Here is a 22,273-nt window from a genome sequence, read left to right as displayed (position 1 = left end):
TTACTATCCATATGCGAGGCTTTAAAAGCCTTTACAGATTACCACTTTAGATTTACAGAGGAGGTCTGGTTCTAGAATTACTGCCCATGATCTAATGTTCCTGGTGATACCTTACATGTGTGGGTTGATTGCTGTTTGCGTGCATGCGGGACCGGTGCGCGCATTCGCCTTTGAACGTGAGCTCGGGAGGATGGGAGTGCTTACATTTTTTAATTATTAATTTATTTTTTTATTTTTACACTGTTTCTTAAATTTTTTTTTTGATCACTGTGACAGCAATAGGCACGTGACAGGTACTCTTTAGGGAGTGATCTGGGATCTGTAGGATCCCACATCCCTCCTCTGCACATGAAAGCATTAGAAAACACCAAGATCAGTGTTTCTGAATTTTTTTCTCTTTTTTTTTTTAATGGCGCTGTTTGCTTCTAAGTAAACGAAAAGTGATATCAGGTCATCGCTATCGGTTTACTGTTACAGAGCCCTGATCAAAGCTGATCCCACGTGCTGACTGGTCTCTTGAGTCTCCCGGTGGGATAGAAGAGCCCAAGTAAGCGGTGGAGGGGGGGACGTCACCACCTGCTGCTTCTAATAGCAATCGAACAGCTGGAAAGCCGCTTCAATTGCCGTTACAAGAGAGTTGACCGCTAGCTCTAAAAAAATGGTACTGGGTTGATGCAGCAGCAGGCCGTATTACCACAAAGTCCAGCGATGTACCGGTACACCGCTGGATGAGAAGTGGTGTAAAGAACAAGGAGTCCTGGAAGTGATGGTTTGGTCCCCACAGGGCCCTGATCTCAACGTCATGGAGTCTGTCTGTGTTTAAATGATAAGACAGAGATTTTAGGCAGGCCACATCCACGAAAAAAATTGTGGTTAGTTCTCCAAGATATCTGAAACAACCTACTTTCTGAGATTCTTCAAAAACTGTTTGCAAGTGTACCTAGAAGAATTGATGCCGGTTTGAAGCCAAAGGGTAGTTACACCAAATATTGATTTGATTTAGATTTTTCTTCTGTTTGCTCATTTTGCAAAAATTCTGCACAGTACTGTATGTATGTGTGTGTGTATATATATATATATATATATATATATTTTGGGGGAACATCATCTGAGATAATTACAACATGTATTAAGCATGTTTATTACAGTACAAGAGAGGTAGCAAGAATTCCCAAAATACAAGGTAGTAACACATTAGATATTTATTAAAATGCAAGCACCCTAGGACTCCCATCCCTTAATCTGTCTGTTCTAACAAAAATCACCAGAACCGTTAATCTATTATACTCTATGTAGACTATTCTGTTCTATTTCTGGATTATGTTACCATTTCACTGCATCACAGATGACCTCTTTTCATATTGATATAATTATAACCTTTACAAAATATAGGATACATTAACATATTGGCATAGTATTGGATAATGAAGATCCTATGTGAATATTAGACGCAGGCAAGCCTAGAATTATCCTCTGTAATTCCTCAGTCCACCTTGGCCTTGTTACACAAGTTAATGAGGAATTAGCATGGAATTTTACAGTCATCAGAATCAGTAAGCTTAGTTACCTTTTAGATTAGTATAGCTCTAAATTTTCCAATACATATTTCAAGACAAGTTCAGCAAGATCTCTCCCCTAGTAGTCAGTAAACTATTAACTAAAACTATCAATCATTTTTAATATTTGTGAAGGTCAAAGAGGAACCTGAAACATTTTATTTATTTATTTATTTTAGATATAAATGTGAACAGTGTGAGGTCTGCTTAAAGTGATATTTAAGTAAATTTTTTTAAAAAGATAATTCACAGGTTGGGAAAATCACTTACAATGGATGCTGCTACTTGACATTGTAAGGTTTTTCCTATCTGAATCAATAGGATTCACAATAGTGCTGATTTTCGGTTCTACGGTGGTTTCCCTATCAATGTCCCTCTGGAGCCACCCTTTTATGCATGCTCATCTGATTGGCATATAAGGCAAAGTGCTGACAGCCCAAGATTAGTAAAAAAAAAAACACAAGAGACTGCCAGAATAACCGTGCATGTAGAATATACTTGCTGGTGTAAAGCGCGATGAGCCCGCATTGAATACAGTTATATCTGTTCACCATCCCCTTCTATAAGTTCGGGGAAGTACATAGAGCAAGCTGAAGGCCAAAGATTCAGAAATAGCCGATTTGTGCTTCACTTTTTTAAATAAAAATATTATGTCCTATGCTCAACTGGGCAAGAAAAAAACATGTCCCCTCTATGGGTGATCTATGTTTATTGCAGGGATTTTTACAAACTCTGTTACAGACTCCTACTTTTTGTTATTCTGAAGAAATAGTCATTTGTCTGTGTCAATATGTAAAATGAATATGAATGGGCGTTATTTCATAATTATCAATCAGTTGCACTCTCAGGGTTCTAGGAATGTGGCAAGGTCTGTATCCCTTAGATGTGAGCATCTTTTGCTGCAGGGGATTCCCAAAATCTGACTTAGTGAAGATTTCTGTGAAAATCAGTAAGCCAATTACAAAAGCAATAAATTACATTTCTGAGGGGCATTCTGTACTGCATCTGTGTACAGAACTCCTCCACGTTACCATATTGCAAAAAATTACAGCACTGCAGATTTGAGGCCATTTTTAATATTATTCAATTACCCACATGACTTGTTTCGCAATCATATATGCTATATTATTTTTTGTTATTTTTTCCACAGAAATGGAGTTACCCTTTAAACCTAAACTCATGCCAAGTACAATTAATACAGCAACCTCACACTCCTATTCATGCTGAGAGGTGATTGTAGTAGATAAAGGATAATGAAAGATTACAGGCATCAATTTCAGGCAACACGTGAAAGCATTCAGTGAGCTGCTAATATAAGCCAGTAAACTGTACAACTGTGTTAAAGTCAGTAAATTGACTCTGTTATGCTTAATCTTAGCATTGTATAATCCCCTGCAGAATGAACACTCCTCTCTACAGAATCAGTTGAACCTTCCTAAATCTTGTGCTCTAAAACCTCCTGCACTATAGAACACATTCTATATTTTAAGATAGGCTTAAATCTGATTGGTGGCTATGAGAACATTTTTATGTTTTTTTTTAAATCAGGCTTTCTGTATGAGAGAGGCAGCAATAAACTCTGAGTGGGCACCCTAATATCAACAGCGGGTGCACTCAAAGATAGTCAAATTACCTGACCAACAAAAGGAAGTGGGTGTACTGCAGCACTAATGCAGTGCCTTTCTGCTAAAAAGTACCTCTAGGCAAATTTATTTTTTACATTTTTGGATAAGATGGGGAAGGGTTCGATTCTGTCAAGTTTTATGCAGCCTGTGTCTTCATTGGGGAGATTCACCTTTCTATTTGTGTGGGTGATCACTATGCTAATATGGTGGATTTGTCACTCTACCCCTGTCAGGGCTCTGTCCTCAGCAGAGGTGTTAGGAGACCTGGCACCCCTGCCAGTACCTTGCATGACCGCAGAAGTTCACATCGGCTCAAATTTGGCTCCAAACAGCCTTTATAAGGAAGCCCTGCCCTGCTGGTTGATCTCTGGCTTCCCATCCTAGTCACAATGGACTCTGGTCATCAGGAATTCATCCGCTTCAACGTCCTGAGATCTCCCATGTTTCCAGCCATCCTAGGAATATCTTGGTTGCAAGCTCACAATCCGCAAGTCAACTGGGTCAAGAAAGAAGTCACCTTCCCATCAAATTACTGCCTTCAGCACTGTGGCACTCCTACACCCAATTTCCCTGTGTGCCAGGTCTTAGAGCCAGTCAATCCGTTCCCCCTGCCTATCACCATTTCCTTGATGTATTTGATAAAAAGAAAGTTGACACTTTACCATCTCATCAATCACATGATTGCCCTATTGAGCTGCTTCCAGGGGCAAAAATGCCTTTTGGGCGAATCTTCCCACTATCCGAACTAGAACTGGAAGCTCTCCGGCAATATATCTACAAGAACCTCGCCAAAGGATTCATCCGTCCCTCTTCCTCACCTGCCAGGGCAGGTATTTTCTTCGTTTGAAAAAAAGGATCAGTCTTTCCGTCCCTGTACCGATTATAGGGAACTCAACAAGATCACCATTAAAAATCGTTACCCACTCCTTCTCGTTCCTGAGTTATTTCAGGGGTTTCGGACAGCCCGAGTGTTCACCAAGCTAGATTTACGAGGAGCCTACAATTTAGTTCAGATTAGGGAGGGCGATGAGTGGAATACCACTTTCAGAACACGCTTTGGGCACTTCGAATACCTAATGATGCCGTTTGGCTTGTGCAATGCCCCTGCAACATTCCAACACTTTGTGAATTATATCTTCAGGGAATACCGCAATCTCTTCTTGATTGTCTACCTGGACGATATCCTGATTTTCTCCAACTCGTTGGAACTCCACAGAGACCATGTTAAAAGGGTATTGGCTACGCTGAGGACGCATGGCCTGTACCCCAAGGTGGAAAAGTGCGAGTTCGAGAAGCAGTCCATCCAGTTCCTTGGGCTCATAATCTCTACTGAAGGAATCTCTATGGATCCTCAGAAAATCTCCGCCATACTGGATTGGCCTGCACCTACTGACAAAAAAGGGGTTCAAAGATTTGTGGGCTTTGCCAACTTTTATCGGAAGTTCATCAAGGGCTTCTCAACCATTATAGCCCCCATTACCCGACTCACTCGCCAGCATGCACGTTTTTTCTGGAGCCAGGAAGCACAGGCAGCCTTAGAGCAGTTAAAAAAGCAGTTAACGTCTGCTCCTGTATTACAACACCCAGAGCCAACACTTCCCTTCATCCTGGAGGTGGACGCATCGGAGGTGGCTACAGGAGCCGAGCTTTCGCAATGCCAAGGCTCAAAAGCTCTGCTCCATAAGGTAGCTTTTTGCTCTAAGAAACTAAGTCAAGCTGAGAGGCACTATGACATAGGTGACAGGGAACTTTTGGCGATCAAAACAGCGTTCGAAGAATGGAGGTACCTTTTAGAAGGAGCTAGTCACCCAATCATGAACTTCACAGATCATAAGAATCTAGAATATTTAAGATCTGCCAAGCGCCTAAGACCACGGCAAGCTAGATTATTATTATTATACAGGATATATATAGCACCAACAGTTTGCGCAGCGCTTTACAATAGAAGGGAGACAGTACAATTACAATACATTTCAGTACAGAAGGAATGGGAGGGCCCTGCTCGTGGAGTTTACAATCTAAAGGAAGGGGGAGGTGATACAAAAGGTGATAGCTGTGGAGGATGATCTGGCGGAGGTGATTCAAGTACAGTTCTTAGGTGGAGGTGGGGTAGGCTTCCCTGAAGAAGTGAGTTTTCAAAGATCGCCTAAAGGCAGACAGGGTGGGGGCTGACCGGACATGCTGTGGTAGGGAGTTCCAGAGGATGGGAGAGGCTCTGGAGAAGTCCTGGAGGCAAGTGTGGGAGGAGGTTATGAGGGAGCTAGAGAAGTGGATATCATGGGAGGAGCAGAGTGGGCAATATCTGTGGATGAGGTTGGTGATATAGCTAGGGGCAGTGTTGTGTATGGCTTTGTAAGCTGTGGTTAGTATTTTGAATTTTATACGTTGGGTTAGTGGAAGCCAATGGAGGGATTGGCAGAGAGGGGCAGCAGTCGCTGATCGGTTGGTAAGGTGTATGAGTCTAGCAGCAGCATTCATAACACACTGAAGGGGGGATAGCCTGTGTAACGGAAGACCAGTGAGGAGGGAGTTGCAGTAATCGAGACGGGATATAACCAAGGCGTGGATAAGTTGTTTTGTGGTGTCATTGGTCAGGAAGGGGCTGATTTTGGAAATGTTCCGGAGGTTGAGGCGGCAGGATTTAGCCAGTGAGTGGATGTGGGACCCAAAGGAGAGGTCAGAGTCTAGGATTACGCCAAGCACCCTGGCATGAGGGGAAGGACAAATGGTAGTGCTGTTGATCTTAATGGTAAAGTCATGAGTGGGGGATCGGGGAGGAGGAAATATTACAAGCTCAGTTTTTGAAAGATTGAGTTTAAGGTAGTGATGTTACATCAATGCTGATATGTTGCTCAGTAGGTTTGTGATACGTGAGGAGACTGAGGGGGTGAGCTGGGGAGTGGAGAGATAGATCTGGGTGTCATCAGCATAGAGGTCGTATTGGAAGCCATGGGAGATTATCAGTTGGCCCAGGGAGGAGGTATAGAGAGAGAAAAGGAGGGACCCAAGAACAGAACCTTGGGGTACCCCAACAGAAAGAGGAAGCGGAGCGGATGAGGAATTGTATGTGACACTGAAAGTGTGTTAAGAAAGGTAAGAGGAGAACCAGGAGAGAGCAGAGGAGGAGCGGGTGGTCGACTGTGTCAAAGGCAGCGGAAAGGTCAAGGAGTATAAGTATGGAGTAATGGCCATTGGTTTTAGCAGTTAGTAGGTCATTAGTGAGTTTTAGTAGGGCAGTTTCTGTGGAATGTTGTGGGCGGAAGCCAGACTGTCGGGGATCAAGAAGGTTGTTGTCGGTGAGGTAGCAGTTCATACGGTTGTGAACAAGGCGCTCGAGAAGCTTGGAGGCAAATGGGAACAGAGATATGGGTCTTACGTTATTCAAACAGGTGGGGTCCAGCAAGGGTTTTTTGAGGATGGGGGTAACCATTGCATGTTTGAGTGGGAAGGGAAAGGTGCCCATGGAGAGTGAGAGGTTGAAGATGTGGGTTAGAGAGTTTAGGATAGAGCAGGAAGGAGGCTGCAACAGTCGTGAGGGGACAGGATCCAGGGGACAGGTGGTGAAGTGGGCCTTGGAAAGGAGTTAGGTAACTTCCTTGGTGGTCACAGGGTCGAAGGAGGAGAGTGTAGAGTTTGGTGTTGGGCCTGGTATGTTGGTTAGAGGAGGAAGTTTGACACTGGAGATCTCATCACAAATTGTGTCGATCTTCTTCTTGAAGTGACTGACAATCTCCTGTGCAGTAAGTAAGTTGGTGGGTGGAGGCAGTGGGGGGGTGGAGTAAGGAATTAAGGGTAGAGAGTTAACGAGGATTGGATGAGAGGGTCTTGATGAGAGTGTTATAGTAGGTTTGCTTAGCAGCGTGAAGGCTGGAGTTGGGCCCTATATTTCTCCAGGTTCAATTTTCACATCACCTACCGCCCAGGATCCAAGTCCGGGAAGGTAGATGCTCTATCACATATGTTCCCAGATTCAGTTGAACCTCCCCCCCCGATACCATCCTGTTGGCCCAAAATTTTTTGTTGATCCAGCCCAGTCTGAAGCTTTCTATTGAACAGGCATCTGCACGGTGCACCGAACTTGAGCAGAACTCATTAAGAAGGCAGGATGGCTTTCTGTGGCACCAGGATAAGATCTTTGTACCCCAGGAGGTAAGATCCCAAGTTTTCAAGACATTCCACGACCATCAACTGGCTGGTCACTTCGGAGCCCGAAAAACAATGGATCTGATCCAGCGATCGTTTTGATAGCCCAACTTAAGTCAGGACTGCAGAACTTACGTAAAATCCTGCACAGTGTGTCTACGTAGCAAGGGAGACAAAGCCAAGGCATGGGGGTTGCTGAGGCCCCTGACCATTCCTAATCGTCTCTGGGAAATGATCGCAATGGATTTTGCTGCCCTCTGAGGGGTTTACTACCATCCTAGTGGTGGTAGATCGGCTATCCAAGATGGCCCATTTTCTGCCAATGATAGGAACTCCATCGGCGCCTGAGACGGCACATATCTTTATCAAGGAAATCGTTAGGCTACATGGACTGCCCAGCAATATCGTGTCAATTTACCTCCAGGTTCTGGAGAGCCCTATGTAAAACCCTGAAAGTGGAACTCTGCCTATCATTGGCCTACCACCCTCAAAGTAATGGCCAAACTGAACAAACTAACCAAATGTTGGAACAATATCTACGATGTTTCTACGCCTTTTCCCAGGATGACTGGACATCTCTACTCCCATTAGCAGAATTTGCATACAATAATTCTGTCCATTCTGCTACGAATCAGTCACCATTTTGGGCCAATTATGGATTCCACCCTTCATGCCTGCCGGATACCATACTCAAAACCTCGGTACCTGCAGTTCAGGACAGAATCAGCAGGATACAGGACAACTATCGAGCTCTCCAGGAATCCATACAAAGATCGCAAACTGACTACAAAAGATACTATGACAAGAAACAGAGGGGAAATCCTTCTCCCATGGTTGGAGACCAGGTTTGGTTACCAACAGCCAACCTAAAACTTCCTTGCCCATCGAGGAAGTTGGGACCAAGACACATTGTGCCCTTTCGGATCAATCGAGTAATCAATCCAGTGGCATATGAGCTATCTCTTCCCGAATCATATAGGATTCACCCAGTCTTCCATGTTTCTCTGCTCAAGCCAGCAGTTCATGATCCATTTCCAGGAAGAGTGGAACCATCTCCGCCGCCAATAACAGTTGGGGAGAAGGCAGAATACGAGGTAGAATCAATCCTGGACTGCAGGAAACGAGGAAGGCAGATCCAGTTCTTGATCAAATGGAAGGGGTATCCTCCTGAAGAAAGCTCCTGGGAACCAAAAGAAAACATACATGCCCCCAGACTTCTCCAGGAGTTTTACTCCAAATATCCAGACAAGATGGCCCAAGTAGGCATCCGGAGGCTGCCCTTTAGGGGGGGCACTGTCAGGAATCTGTCCTCGGCAGAGGTGTTAGGAGACCTGGCACCCCTGCCAGTACCTTGCATGGCCGCAGAAGTTCACATCGGCTCAAATTTGGCTCCAAACTGCCCTGCCCTACTGTCAGGTGCTGGTTGAGCTCCGGCTTCCCAGTACCTTGTTCCTGTTTCCTGTGCTGTTGTGATCTGTGATTTCCTGATACCGACTCGGCTTGCTCCTGGACCTGTCTTCTCTGCTTAACCCCTGATCTGACCTTGGCTTGGCTAACGGATATTCCCTCTTTGCTCCTCTGTGTATGACCTCAGCTATCCCATCTGACTATGTCTGCTCTGATTCCCACCTGGTACCCGACCTCGGCTTTAAACTGGCTATCCTGTGATCCTCTGTTTCCTGGAAGGCTTGCATACCTCGCACAGGCACCACCTGTCTGCAGATCCCATCTCAGTGCATCAGCTGTGCTCCTGGGTGGACCACCAACAAGCACTCCTACAGGCGACCTGAGCCACTTTGGGCCTGACTCCTGCTGTCTCACTCTCAGGGGAGTCTGGAACTTAGCCGCAAGGGAAGCCCCCTCTCCATTGGCCTCTAACACCAGGTACGTGACAACCCCCTAGCAATGTCTAAAGAGAAGTTTCCCTTTATAAATAAAAAAAATATCTTTAGGCAAAACCTTTTTCTTTTTCTTTTTTTTTTACTTAAAAGGTGTGCAACAGACACAATAAAATGCTTATTTCACGTAACATACAGTCAGCATTAAGTGTTATAGGCACAACCAATACACAAAGGTATACCACGCAAAATAAAAGTGTAGATGAGTGGCTAAGAAATGCCATTGCTATTATACTCAAGGGTAAAAAAAAAAACGTTTTTTTTGGGCTGTGCTGAAATCTATCTTGCTTGAGGAATAAAACCCTCTAGCTTCCATAGAAAACTGCAGGCTCACGGAGGGAAGTCAAGTATAGGGTACATAGCTGGAGTCTGTGCACACCAATTTTAGTTTAATAGGTATAAGTTAGAGAAGCCAAGGAGTGGAAGAAAAAAAAAACAGGTATGGGGGCAGGGTTGCAAGGGAAGACAAGATAGGTGGGGATAGGGAAGGGGAGTCACCTCCAGGGAGCCAAACTCACCGGTATCAGTCCGGCAGTGGGAGTCACAGGCAATTAATATAGATTATGCGAATTGGAGAAATTCGTCGGAGAAATGGAAGAGATCCCAATAGAACCATGAATAGATCTTCTACTCTCGTGAGCCATTGAGCTACCATTGGTGCAGACTGTTGCTTCCAAAGCAAAAAATATTTAGCTTTGGATGGGAAGGGGGGGGGTGTTAGGCCTCCTCTGTCAGGTTTTATTGGTCTCTGTGTCTTCAATCAGGACATCAACTTCTCTATTAGTCCTGATGACCACTGTCACCAAAAAAATAAATACAAAAGTGTAAGGAGTTGTAGCATTGTCACTAGAGCAATGCATTTATGAACAGCTTAAAGTGTACATCTGGGCAAAACTTTTTTATTTTTGGATGGGGTGGGGAAGATTTTGATTTTCTTTCAAGATTTTGTTATCTGTGTTTCCATTGGGGAGATTGACCTCCCCTATTTGTATGGGTGACCACTAACACTGAGAAAGAAAGGGAAGGGAAAACCAAACTGTTAGAGTTGTCCCCAGAACAAGAGTTAAGCTTCCAATAGGGGCACCTGTTCTGGGGACAAATGACTAAAAGGGGAATTACCCTTACTTTGGGAGATCTCTTCTAATTTACTGTTGTGTCTCTAGAACAGGAAGTGAAAAGGAACTGCTACTTTTTTTGCACTTGTCAAATAGCTTTATTAAACACTTTCAATGGTATGTATAACAGATCAAAGGTGAGCAATTAGGAGAACTTTACTGTTGGTGCATACATACACTTTAATTTTAGCAGTTGTTTAGATGAAACAAAAATGGAAACCAAAGTGTCCCACTACTACTAGGAGGTCCAGGTACAACTTTATTCCAATAAAAGTCAGGGGGACAATCCAAAATATTTTCACCGTGTTTCAGGCTCAAGCTCATATCTTCATCACAGACTGATTGGCAACAATGTGAATAGACCAGAAGTGAACTGGACCTTTTAATGTTTTTTGTCCAGTGTCACTGCAAGCACAGACCTTTTCAGCAGCTTGTTTGGCAGCCTTGGTGGGGCACTTCAATTTCCAATTTTCGTTATATTACACTTCAAGGCCAAGGAGACAAAGGAGATCCTATGGCGTATAGAAGCTGCCTGCCTAGCACCCAGGCCATTTACATCAACATCAATATTTTAAGACGACAATAACAGTGAGATAAACCCTACAGATCTAGCGCTAAAGCTATTAGCTTCTCACCTTTGTGGCTGAAAACCCTTTAAAGGAGTGTATTCGGTGGTAGGTTATTCCATTGATGACCTCAAAGGCTTAATTTACACTTGCAGTTGGGACGCATTAAAAACATGCAGGTAAACTTAGGCTGCAAAGGCAGCAGATGGCAGCAGACAGGAGTGTACAACCCGCCAAATGAGACCCATTCAACTGGGGACACCCCGCAACCCCACCTGTGTATAATGAGTTGGTGCAGTGGAGCATTTTTGTAAAGGTTAAAATAGGCAGTGATGAGGTGACAAAAATACAAGTATTTAAAATGAATATGGTAATTTAACACATGAAACATAGATCATATTCATTTTTGAATCCTACATTGTATTGTTATAAGGTATGTGAGTAGTAGAGCGTAAAACAAAGACAATAATAATAAATACCAGTATGGACTTTTCGTTTAAAAACAGTTGAGCTCTTTGTAAGTATATAGCCTAGCACTTGAATTTTGAGTGTAACAAATATAGGCATATAGCCCAGCACTTAACTATCAAGTTTGTCAAACATAATAATGATCAATGACATAATGGGGGAGAACATGGAAAGTGGAACATGCAGGTTTTATTGTCAAAACTTAATTGAACAAGCTGCACCAGATTCTGAGTGCTCCAGTTTAAGTAGAGCTCCCCAAATGTGTCAGCGGAACTACTGCTGATTAACTGAAACAAATGCAGCCATGTGCAAGGAATAAAAATGGGCAAGGGGTAACCAAAAAGGTGAGTTTACAGTAGATGTGGCAAAAGTGAGCACAGGCATTTTTAATATTCATCAACATGCTGTGTAGCTGCCTATATGCCATCCTTGGCAGTCTGAGGCTGTGGCTTATGTTGGCTCTGCAGAAATTTGACCCTGACCCTAGGACACTCATCTACTGTCTGGAAAGGTTTTATGAACAGTGGTCTTCATGAAAGAGTTGTAACCCAAAATACTATTCTCCTTGGATAAAACCCAATTCAATTACCTATGCACAAAAATCAAGAACTGTGGCAGATAAAAATGACAGATGATACTCTGGACTGATGAGCCAAAATTATAAATATTTGACTAACAGAAAGAAGTTAGTTCACTGAATGACTGAAGAAAGATACATAGTTTTATGTCTGCAGACAATGGTGAAGTACAGTGGAGGTTATCTGTAGGTTTGGGTGTGTATTTCCACAAATTCTCCCTAATCAGGTTTTCCGTATGAAGTGGACTTTGATGTGAGAACATGAAAACCTCTACTTTTCCCTCACTGTGCAACTAAAATACCAATGTAAGAGAAAAATATACCTTATATTGTCAAAAGTATTGGGACACCCCTTAAAATCATTGGATTCAGGTGTTCCAATCACCTCCATGGACACAGTTGTATAAAATCAAGCACCTAGGCATGCAGACTGCTTCTTCAAACATTTGTGAAAGAATGGGTCGCTCTCAGGAGCTCAGTGAATTTAAGCATTGTACCATGATAGGTTGCCACCTGTGCAATAAGTCCAACCATTAAATTTCCTTGCTACTAAATATTCCATGGTCAAATGTTAGTGGTATTATAACAAAGTGGAAGCAACTGGGAACAACAGCAACTCAGCCACCAAGTGGTAGGCCACGTAAAAATGATAGAACAGGGTCAGTTCATGCTGAAGTGCACAGTGCGCAGAAGTCGCCAACTGTTTGCAGAGTCAATAGCTAAAGACCTCCAAACTTCATATGGCCTTCAGATTAGCACACCAACAGTGCATAGATTGCTTCATGGAATGGGTTTCCATGGCTGAACAGCTGCATCCAAGCCTTACATCACCAAGTGCAATGCAAACCACCACATACAGTGCTGTAAAGCACGCCACCAATGGGCTCTAGAGCAGTGGAAATGTTTTCTCTGAAGTGATGAATCATGCTTCTCTGTCTGGCAATCCGATGGACGTGTCTAGTTTTAGTGGTTGTCAGGAGAACAGTACTTGCCTGATTGCATTGTACCAAGGGTACAATTTGGTGGAGGGGGGATTATGCTATGGGGTTGTTTTTCAGGGGTTGGGCTTGGACCCTTAGTTCCAATGAAAGGAACTATTAAGGTGTCAGCATACCAAAACATTTTGGACAATTTCATGCTCCCAACTTTGTGGGAACAGTTTGGGGATGACCCCTTCCTGTTCCAACATGACTGCGCACCAGTGCACAAACTAAGGACCATGAAGACAAGGATAAGGGAGTTTGGGGTGAAGAAACTTTACTGTACTGCACAGAATCCTGACCTTAACCTGATAGAACACCTTTGGGATGAATTAGAGCGGAGACTGCGAGCCAGGATTTCTCATCCGACATCAGTGCCTGACCTCACAAATGTGCTTCTGGAAGAATGGTCAAACATTCCCATAGACACACTCCTAAACATTGTGGACAGCCTTCCTAAAAGAGCTGAAGCTGTTATAGCTGCAACGGGTGGGCCAACTCAGTATTGAACCCTACGGACTAAGATCGGGATGCCAATAAAGTTCATTTGCATGTAAAGGTAGGCTCCCAACACTTTTGGCAATATAGTGTAATTTGAAAAGAATGTAATGTGAAGGGGTTGGGTGTTGCAGGTACTTTGAGAGTAAACTAATACACTGTCATGCTAACAAGATCGTTTAGTGTGGTTCTGATAAAATTGATGAATACCTTCCTCCAAGCACCTGTGCAGCAATGTACTCCAACAATTTTTACACCACCCTTTTTTAATTGATTCTAGAGCCCATACAATCATTTTTAATGCAAGAAGTTGACATGTGTTCCTGGCCCCTTGCTGTCACTACCAATTTCTACTTCTTGATTATCATATTCCCATACCTACTTTAGGAGATCCAACTGCATAGGAGTCAATGTGCTCACTTTTGCATGATTGGGACTAACAGCATAACAAACCCCTTCCTGTGTCTAAAGAGCTATCGCAGGACAGAGCAAGGCAACAAAACAAGAAAGCAGATCAGTAAGGTGAAGCCAAAATTAGGAATTATTCATAAAGGTGAAGTCCAAAATAGGAATTATTCAAAAATCCAAACCAGAAGGTAAACACACTGAACAGAGGAAGCGATATACAGCAATGATAAACAATGAACCTGTTAAAATAAGGAGCTGTCCTTTTACCCATTTTTTTTTTCTAGAAGATACTTAGATGACAACAAGATGTGAAGGTACAAAGTCAACAGCACTCTAAATAAATGTATTTCACATTGTTATTGTGAAGACAGCGACACGTGAGTCATAAGAAACTGTAAAATCCGATCTCAGGCGTGTTTAGGGCAACACCTGTTTTCAAAGTTACGTTTTGGAATACAATATTTTGGAATATTGGTGTTCACCATCAATTGAGGCAGAGCAGATTCATATTACCCAAAGAACTGTGAAATTGGTAAATTGTGTTTTGGGTTATCAAAGTGTGCACTCTGGTATGTTAGGAATGTGTTCCTATCCGTAGGCATTGTGTAGTGTGTTTGTAGGCAATTGCTAGTGAGCAAACCCCTAACCTCAGGGAATGAGATAGCATTGTTAGAAACCTCTGGATTGAAGACAATGCCATCTACCACAGAATTAAGAAAATGAACAAAGTCCTGGATTGCATCTTTGGCACCTGTCCAAATCACAAAGATCTCATCTATATAGCGCAACCAAGGTTTCACATTTACAAAAACAATTTCCCTATGTAACACACTGCATTAAGACCGGTTGCAAGATGTAACTTAAACACAAGCTGGCAGTGTTCTGTGGTTCAGTTATCCAGACTCTATTGAAGTAAAGCCTTGTTGAATTTGTATGCTGGCTACAAAATCGGGTGAGAGGGTTCCATAAAGATTATCACATATTGCAAGTGACTGTGTTAATTTCAACTGTTCAGTTCACTTTACAACAAAGATTATCACACCGAGACCTAGCCCATTCTGTATTACGGCCTACTGAAACCACAGGACGCTACAGCATGTGCCCCCTGCAGACAGGATTACACTAGTATCTAAATTCAAGCCTCTTCCAGCTTCAAATGTACTTGCTTCATCAGACTAGTTCACCACTTTTAGGGGTCCAACCTCTGCTGAAGTCTGCTTCTGCCCCTTTCTTCTGTTTCAGCCAATTTTTGCCTTTATCCTTTGTATTAAAGAACCTTAACCAGTTTCAACATCACTTAAAGGGGGAGTTTTTCTGTGACTATACCAGGGGTCTGCAACCTTTAAGACATAAAGAGCCACTTGGACCCGTTTCCGAAGGGAAAAAAAAGACTGGGAGCCGCAAAACCATTGCAACATTTAAAACACTGCATATATTGCAAAAAGCGCTCTGGTCATGAAGGGGGTTTAAGGGCCCAGTAAGCAAAGGGTTAATCAGGGCCACAGTGTATCGTCATAATCACAATCATAGCCTTAGGTCAGTGGTGGGCAACCTTTTTTTTCAACTGAGCCAAATCTCGCCAAAACCACGATTGAAATTTATTTTGAGAGCCACATTTTTAAAACTGAAAATACATCCCCCATATAGTAATTCATCCCCCATAGTAATTCATCCCCCATATAGTAATTCATCCCCCATATAGTAATTCATCCCCCATAGTAATTCATCCCCCATATAGTAATTCATCCCCCATATAGTAATTCATCCCCCATAGTAATTCATCCCCCATAGTAATTCATCCCCCATATAGTAATTCATCCCCCATATAGTAATTCATCCCCCATAGTAATTCATCCCCCATATAGTAATTCATCCCCCATAGTAATTCATCCCCCATAGTAATTCATCCCCCATAGTAATTCATCCCCCATATAGTAATTCATCCCCCATAGTAATTAATCCCCCATAGTAATTAATCCCCCATAGTAATTCATCCCCCATATAGTAATTCATCCCCCATAGTAATTCATCCCCCATATAGTAATTCATCCCCCATAGTAATTCATCCCCCACATAGTAATTAATCCCCCATATAGTAATTCATCCCCCATAGTAATTCATCGCCCATATAGTAATTCATCCCCCATAGTAATTCATCCCCCATAGTAATTCATCCCCCATATAGTAATTCATCCCCCCTATAGTAATTCATCCCCCCTATAGTAATTCATTCCCCATATTGTGTCAATTCACTTACCTTTGCTCCGCGCGTTCCTCTCGCCGTGTTCCCGCGCCGTTCCGGTCTTCAGGGCGGACTGTGAGAGGAGAGGAGTTCGTCACGCTGCCCCGCCTACATCCTGACAGCCAATGTTTGCCACGCTCCGCTCCGATTAAAAGGTCCGCCGGGCCGTAGTTTGCCCATTGCTGGGCTAGCTGCAGAGTCCTGACTTTTGGGGCGGCCGCCCGAGAGGAGAGAGGGGAGCGGGCGCCCGGCACACAGAAGAGCCGCATTAAAATGTGTAAAGAGCCGCAGCTTGCCGACCACTGAGCTACGGCAACCCTATTGCCTGTCACCTGGTGGGCAGTGTGCTCCGGAGCCGCAGCAAAGGTGAAAAAGAGCCGCATGCGGCTCTGGAGCCGCGGGTTGCCGACACCCGGACTATACCATGTAGTGGAAATCTTTCTCTTATACAAGGAGGGATTTGAACCTTAATGTTACAACTAGGACCCCATCAAGTGCGCAGAACACTTGTCACCATTCTTTAAAGAGACACAAAAAGGGACACTACTGCTTATAACAAAAGTATTCATATTAAGAGTTAAAGCAGGTTGCCAGCATCTAAGAAGTTAGCCTGCCATCTTGATAGCTTGCTTCAGATTACTTTGGGAAAGATATCTCAGAAGATGAGACTGATTTTTAAATTCTGATCCTGCAGACCATTTGGGTTTGCTTAAAGTGATACTGTACTTTATTACTTTGTTGAACCTTTTAGAGTGTTTAATTATTTTATTTTATGCACATCTACTGTCATCCTTGTTGTGCCTGCAATCTATGGGGTTTATTTACTAAAGGCAAATAGGTTGTGCACTGCAAGTGCACAGCAAAAGCACCTTCAAGTGCACTGGAAGTGCAGTTGCTTTAGATCTGAGGGAAAGCTCTGAAATTAGGTGAAGTTCTGCTGATTTATTTCATCCAATTAAGTGCAAGTAAAAATGCTGTTTTTTTATTTTCAACCCCCTATATATTCTGACTTCAAAACAATCAGAACACTTACTCACCTTAAACCCTGTGTTTATTGTATGGCTCAAAGCCAGGGAGTTCTCCTGTTCAAAGCTTCACAGGGGTGTCAGCTGGGGCTGTACTTCCAAAGTAGGTTTGGATCAGACAGGGAACCCAAAAAAATACTCAGGGGCCCTCAAGAGGGTAGAGCTACACCTAATAATATCCAATGAAGTGATTCAAACAGAGGGAAAGCAGAGCTGCTCACTGTTGTACCCCTTGTTCAGATACAATATTGTTTCACGGACGTAAATTAGTTCTTGTCTAGGACCAAAGAATGATTGCTATGCTTCATTTCTGATGTTTACTTGCAGTTTTCTTGGCAAGCGTATGGCATCATTATGATGGGAGAGTGTTACACAGGTTGTTATGGGTTTCACCTTGAGGAAGAGACCCTGTGTGGGTCAGTTCTTATCAGTTTTCTATGACTTAAGTGACACTGTGTTTAAAATGAATACGTGAAATGCATTTAATTTTAGTGGAGGTGACATTGTATCTTTGCATCTGGTTCTGACATATCACCATCCATAGCAATCACTTTGAGCACCCACTAGTTATTTAAACGTCAAGTACTGTGAGGAGTGTAGAGTCTATTTGAAAGTCACAAGGCAAAACAGGACAGAAACAAACACAGACAGGTGATAGTGAAGGTTTAGAAGTAGGTGAGAAGTAGTTAAAACAAACCAGGTTATGAACTGAGACTCTGGTTTATTAATAGTCTGGTCACGAGCAACACTACAGAGAACTGGAAAGCAGCACTGAGCAGAGAAAATTATTGTTATCCATGGACCTGAAATACATTCAAGGTTACATTAATAAAATACATATGTATAGATACCATCTTAAATTACTCTTTTAATTAGAGTGCTACAAACCTTGTTTTTCAAATTCTTCAAACAAATTGAGGCTTGTGATACTTGGTCCAGTAAATATGATATAGTTTTTTCCAGGAGCACTCTGACACAAGTTTTTGGCTACCATGCTGTGCAGTTGTGGTTTATGCTTTAATGTGTCAATACCATCACTACCACTTCCTTCTCTCAGATGAACATAAATCTGAAAAGGAAAATAAATTTATTAATATGTTTACCAATGTTAATATGGCAGCAAATTACCACCACATTAAAATACAAAATTTCTTCTGAAGAATAAAATGTACTTTGCACTAATGACATAAATGTCATAAAGTAAAGCATAAAAAATATTCTTCCCATACTCAAAGCTATAACTAAAAAAAGGCTACATAGAAAGTGCTCAAGAACAGCATAAACTGTATTTTCAAATGTATAATGAAAAATGACAAATGTATTTTTTTTAAATTTTGCTTCTTAGCCAGGACAAAATAAAACTAAAGATCTATCAGTTCCCTCTAAACTCGCTCATAGTTTTCATACCTAATATGATACTTTAACACATGGCATGCTTTTCATATTCAACATTCACTTCATAAGTACATACTGTGGAAGTAGTAGTATTAACTATTTTCATGTAAATGATTATGCAACAACAAATATCTAACGAGTTTCCTAATTTAAGTCAAATAATGCAACGCGTATAGAAAGTATTAGGAAAGACATAACAGTGTATCTCAGTTACACTGTTGTAAGCAATAATCATTACAGTCCTAAATTATCAAAGTAACCTAACAAAGGAATTATTTCAGTACTTGGCTGAAAGGATGCTCTGCTTAGCCTAAAATCCATTCATACATTTTTACAAATGGCAAACGTTAAAGCAAAACAGTAAAATACACTGTTAAGCCCAACTCCAGCCTGCAGCTCCCCACACCACAGTCCTTCTATGAACCCGCCTCCTCCTAATTTAAAAAAAATAAAATAAAATCCCTAAATAAACTTAGTCCCAGCTGTGTTCTTGTTCAGTGGTTGGCAGTCCTAACTACAGCACTGAAGGATGTTATGCTATGATGTGTAAACAGTATTCAATGCATCATAACTATGACCCAGGCCATTGTGCTGACACACTATCAGAGGGTGTGTCCATGACAGCCTGGGATCTCAGGAAGAGGTTAAATGATGCTGGCCATCACTCAGAGGTGTGCAGCTACAGGATATGACGGAGTGAAGCCTTGCTGTGTAGAGAGAGTGAGTAGCGCTAAAATTTTGTTTTTTAATTTTAAATAAAATTGGTTGTTGCTAGACATGTAGGCTGGGAGTTTATATAGAACTCAAAACAATCAGACCTGCTTCAGCTGGGTTTGCTGTCTAATCATCCAACCCAAACATCCACCTCTCCCTCACTTAATCTTAAAGAAAAATATTCAGCTAACTGCCGAAATCTGGGCTATATATACTTCCTATACTGGATACAACCAGATGTTTTACTATGGGCGTTAGGAATTATTAAACTTTTTGGAACCACACTTTGGCTTGGGATGCCAACAACATACTATTGTAAAAGGAGCTTGTAGGCACGTAATATTAAATGATGGTTGTAATACCTTGATGTAATTTCTTCGTAACCTAAAGAGGTGGATCACTTGTAATGTTGCTCAATGTTTTGGGAGATATATTTACAAATAAGTTAAAAATGGAAAATTACTTTTTTACCTTCTTCATAAAGTGTTATCAATTTGGTTTTAACTTTAAATATTTTTTATTGATGTTGGTAGAAGTGAAGGCTTAAAGTGAGTAGTAAACTCCTTCCAACAGCTTTATCACATTAAAATCAGCATGAAAAACCTTAATTATCTCTGCTTGTAGATGTCTCCTTACTTACTCTCTTTTCTTGGAATCCGTCCCATTATGTCTAATGATGTCACCAGCCCATGCACATATCTCCCCTGATTCACGACACTATCTCCATAGATAGGATGCCATGTCTCTGATTTACGCTCTATGCGGAACTGCTCCCAAAACCCCCAAGACTACAGATTTTTTCAGAACTTCCTGCTACACCCCATGTGATCATGTGTACAGTACAGTATACTACTACTGTAGTATACTATACTACACCTGCTTACTCCAAGAGATATATATATGGTGAAGCAGTGCTTTAGCGAGTGAGCGGTGGAGTGCGGTTGCCATAAGAACGTTGGATCAAGAATAAGGCTTGGATAAGACACGATCGCACATGCGCGAGATTACAGCAAGGGCTGCATGAAAGGGCTGAAATACTATGCATTGCAGACTCAGAAAACAATACTTAGGATAGTGCTGCCTTACCCCTAGAGAAGCAATGTTTAAAAGTTTACAAAAACAGTAAGTAATATGCGATTGGGGCTGAGGCTGAATTACAGTGGGTAATGATTGATAATAACTTCATATAATGGAATAGATGAAAAGCAGCATTGAAGTTGAAGAGTTTACTGCCGCTTTAACCAGAATTTTGTAAGAGTTGATGGGGTAGACTGAAATTTGTATTTGACAATTATACCCCTCAGGGTATTGAGAAAGGGAAGTCTCCCACAGCACTTAAAAATCTCCATGGGTTACACTTTTTCTACAGGTTACCAGTTTAAAGTTACAGAGGAGGTCTAGTTCTAGAATTATATTGCTCTTGCTCTGACGTTCATGGCGATACCTCACATGTATGGTTTGAGCACTATCTACATATGTGGGCGTGGCCTACATATGCATTCACCACTACGCGCAAGCACGGGGAGGAGGGGATATTTTATACTTTTTATTTTTATTTTATTTTTTTACACAGTCCTTTTAAAAAAAAATAAAAATGTAATCACTTTTATTCCTATCACAAGGAATGCATGCATGCCTTGTGATAGAAATAAGCAGCGATAGATCCTCTTTGGAGAGATATGGGGTCAATAATACCCCACATTTATCCTCTACAACAGTCTTTCTCAACCTTTTCGAGACAGAGGAACCCCTAAGATAACTTTCAAGTCTTAGGAAACCCCTGCTAATAACTACTATATCTACAACTCATGATACATCAATGTGATGATCAGTGGGAAGAATGCTACTTATACTTGTGGTTACTGGGAAGAATTACCCCCTTAAAGATAGCTAAAAAGATCAATGGTGTCAGTGGGAACTTATCTGAGAGGCAGAAATTGCTCATTGCTCAAGGGACCCCTAGCAACCTCTGGAGGAACCCTAGTTGAGAAACCCTGCTCTACAATGTAAAGCATTAGATAAAAAAAAGCATTGATCTAGTGCTTTAAAAAAAGGCCTTCTTTACAAGGCGCCCGAACTGGAAGTGACATAGTGACAACGCTCCAGCCCTCCAAGGGCATAGAGATGAGTGGAGACCATCTTTCCTTCACTTATCTCTATGCCCAGCCAGCGCATGTGCAGTTGCTTCAGGGAATAACGATTTTCACGTGATACTCATCTTGCCGCCACACCGGGATCGTTTGATGATTTCTCAAGTAAGGCTGAGAACCACCGAGCGGTGGCAAGTGGAAGCGAGCAGGCAGGGGGCAGCGGTGAAGGGCGGGGTTATTTTCTGCACCTGTATCGGTGCTTATTTTCATATAGGCAAAAGACTAATATGGGTGTTTTTGGCCAAAACATTTCGGCCTCCGGAATTTTGCTGTATCCCTAGTATAAAAGTTTGTAAAAACCTATTGCTATGGTGCTGTAAATTATGGATGGGTGGTAACTGTGTGGGCAACATGCTGAAGCTCTGAGTTATTGTTAAACTGGAAAGTACAGTTTGTCAAAACAGCATTATATGTGTAGGACAGGTGGCGTGAAAGGCCCTGTTTGGGGATAGATATTCCAGTTCGGTTACTTAGCATTTTTTTCAAAGCTTTTTAAAACCGATTGTATAATACTTTATGTCCAAAAATATGCATCTTCCTGTCCTCAAAAGAATGCATAGGAATATTAGTCGGGTACTGGGTCTCTTGGATGCATAGGCTTCTGTCTCACAGGGATACTATGCGTGTTACTATTCTTCTAGGCCGCTGATAGGACTAGGAAAAACTTTGGAAGACCTTTCCTTTGCTACAAAAAAACTTAATTACCAATGTTGTTGCTTTCAAGTAATGGATTAACCACTTGCCTACCGGGCACTTATACCCCCTTCCTGCCCAGGCCAATTTTCAGCTTTCAGCGCTGTCACACTTTAAATGACAATTGCGCGGTCATGCAACACTGTACCCATATGAATTTTTTATGATTTTTTTCACACAAATAGAGCTTTCTTTAGGTGCTATTTAATTGCTGCTGGGC

The 22,273-nt window shown here is 42.1% G+C and overlaps 1 protein-coding gene across 1 annotated transcript in view; it reads right to left on the bottom strand.

Moving 5' to 3' along the window:
* Window positions 1–22,273, bottom strand: part of PGBD5 (piggyBac transposable element derived 5) — a 151,725-nt gene that overhangs the window by 28,519 nt on the left and 100,933 nt on the right. The window contains exon 4 of the mRNA XM_089668556.1: window positions 17,990–18,170. Within this exon, the coding sequence (XP_089524682.1) occupies window positions 17,990–18,170 (181 nt within the window). The remainder of the gene's footprint in view (window positions 1–17,989; window positions 18,171–22,273) is intronic.

The sequence above is a fragment of the Staurois parvus genome, unplaced genomic scaffold (genome assembly GCF_062004578.1).
Source record: "Staurois parvus isolate SC_StPar_1 unplaced genomic scaffold, SC_StPar_1.0 ptg000059l, whole genome shotgun sequence".
Lineage (NCBI taxonomy): Eukaryota > Metazoa > Chordata > Amphibia > Anura > Ranidae > Staurois > Staurois parvus.
The sequence above is the reverse complement of the archived record's forward strand: the minus strand, read 5'-3'. Positions and strand labels throughout refer to the sequence as shown.